This window comes from Chaetura pelagica, unplaced genomic scaffold (genome assembly GCF_000747805.2).
Source record: "Chaetura pelagica isolate M959 unplaced genomic scaffold, ChaPel_1.0 scaffold553, whole genome shotgun sequence".
Taxonomy (NCBI): Eukaryota; Metazoa; Chordata; class Aves; order Apodiformes; family Apodidae; genus Chaetura; species Chaetura pelagica.
This window is the reverse complement of record NW_009952808.1, coordinates 9,764-11,441: the sequence shown is the minus strand read 5'-3', so window position 1 is coordinate 11,441 and position 1,678 is coordinate 9,764. Positions and strand designations below refer to the sequence as shown.

The 1,678-nt window shown below is 63.6% G+C and overlaps 1 protein-coding gene across 1 annotated transcript in view; it reads left to right on the top strand.

Moving 5' to 3' along the window:
- Positions 1-1,678, top strand: part of LOC104386421 (beta-adrenergic receptor kinase 1) — a gene marked incomplete at its 3' end in the record, with an annotated part of 37,318 nt that overhangs the window by 25,913 nt on the left and 9,727 nt on the right. The window contains exons 8-13 of the mRNA XM_009995030.1: positions 81-180; positions 274-352; positions 481-611; positions 1,029-1,123; positions 1,209-1,316; positions 1,397-1,463. Coding sequence (XP_009993332.1) covers positions 81-180; positions 274-352; positions 481-611; positions 1,029-1,123; positions 1,209-1,316; positions 1,397-1,463 — 580 coding nt within the window. The remainder of the gene's footprint in view (positions 1-80; positions 181-273; positions 353-480; positions 612-1,028; positions 1,124-1,208; positions 1,317-1,396; positions 1,464-1,678) is intronic.

Below are 1,678 nucleotides of genomic sequence, written 5' to 3'. Positions count from 1 at the left end.
GGGACCTGGTGGTGGTGGCCAGGACGTGGTGCCATGGTGGCTGAGGGCAGCAGGAGCCTGCAGAGCCTCTTTGCCCCCAGGTACGCCATGAAGTGTTTGGACAAGAAGCGCATCAAGATGAAGCAGGGCGAGACGCTGGCCCTCAACGAGCGCATCATGCTGTCCCTCGTCAGCACCGGGGTGAGGGGGCAGTGGCACTCGGGTCACAGGCTGGGCCATGGGTGAAGGGAGGGGGTCCCCAGGGCACTGCCTGACCCCAGTCTCTCCTGCCAGGACTGCCCCTTCATCGTCTGCATGTCCTACGCCTTCCACACCCCCGACAAGCTCAGCTTCATCCTCGACCTCATGAACGGTGAGACACCCTCATCCCAAGGGACGCTGTGGTTGTTCCTAAGCTCCAGGACTGAGACTAACCCGAGCCAGGGGCTCGAAGCCCCCTGCCGGTGCCATCCCTGAGTGACAACGTCACTGTCACCACAGGGGGAGACCTGCATTATCACCTGTCCCAGCACGGCGTCTTCTCCGAGGCGGAGATGAGGTTCTACGCGGCCGAGATCATCCTGGGGCTGGAGCACATGCACAGCCGCTTCGTGGTGTACAGGGACCTCAAGGTGACCCACCCCACCAACACCCACGGGCACCCTCAGACCCTGCAGGGCCCATCGGGATCCCCCAGGCCCTGTAGAACATCCCCTTAGGACCTTATGACACCCAGGTGTCACCAACCCTGCAGGAGCTCTCAGACCCTGTGGGCACTCTCAAACCCAGAGGGCACCCCCAGGTCCCATGGGCACCCCCAATCCTACAGGAACCCCCCCAAACTCCATAGGCATCCTTGGGATCCCCCATGGGCATCCTGACACCTCAGGGGGGATCACTCACAGACATCACCAGTGCTTCTCATTCCCACAGACACCCCCCAAATCCCACAGGGCACCCCAGCCTGACCTCTGTGGGCACCCCCAGCCTTGTGTCCCCCCCCACCCCGTGTCACACTGGGGCTCAGGGTGGCCATGGTGTCTTGGCAGCCAGCAAACATCCTCCTGGATGAGTTTGGGCACGTCCGCATCTCAGACCTGGGCCTGGCCTGTGACTTCTCCAAAAAGAAGCCCCACGCCAGTGTGTGAGTGTGCCCACCTCCCCTGCCCGCCCCTGCCTGCCTGCCTGGCACGGCCCCTCACCCTCCTCTGTGCCCCCCACCCCTGCAGAGGCACCCATGGGTACATGGCTCCCGAGGTGCTGCAGAAAGGAGTGGCCTACGACAGCAGCGCAGACTGGTTCTCCCTGGGCTGCATGCTCTTCAAACTGCTCCGGGGGTGAGTGGGTGGGCATGGGTGGGTACAGGTGGGCATAGGTGGGTACAGATGGGCACTGCTGAGTTCCCCCCTCGCCACAGGCACAGCCCGTTTCGGCAGCACAAGACGAAGGACAAGCACGAGATCGACCGTATGACCCTCACCATGGTGAGTTGGGGGTCTTTGCCCCACATGCAGGGGGGGTGAGGCAGGTGTGGGCAGGGCACAAGCACCCCTGTGCCCCCTCTTCCCCCTCCACCTCTCTACCCAGTGTGCTGTCACCAGACGAGGGGGTGGGGGACACACAGGGTGTGGGGGCTGGTGAAGACCAGCTGGTCCCTGGCAGTGAGCAGTGCCTGGGGTGTTGGTGCCCATCCCTACAC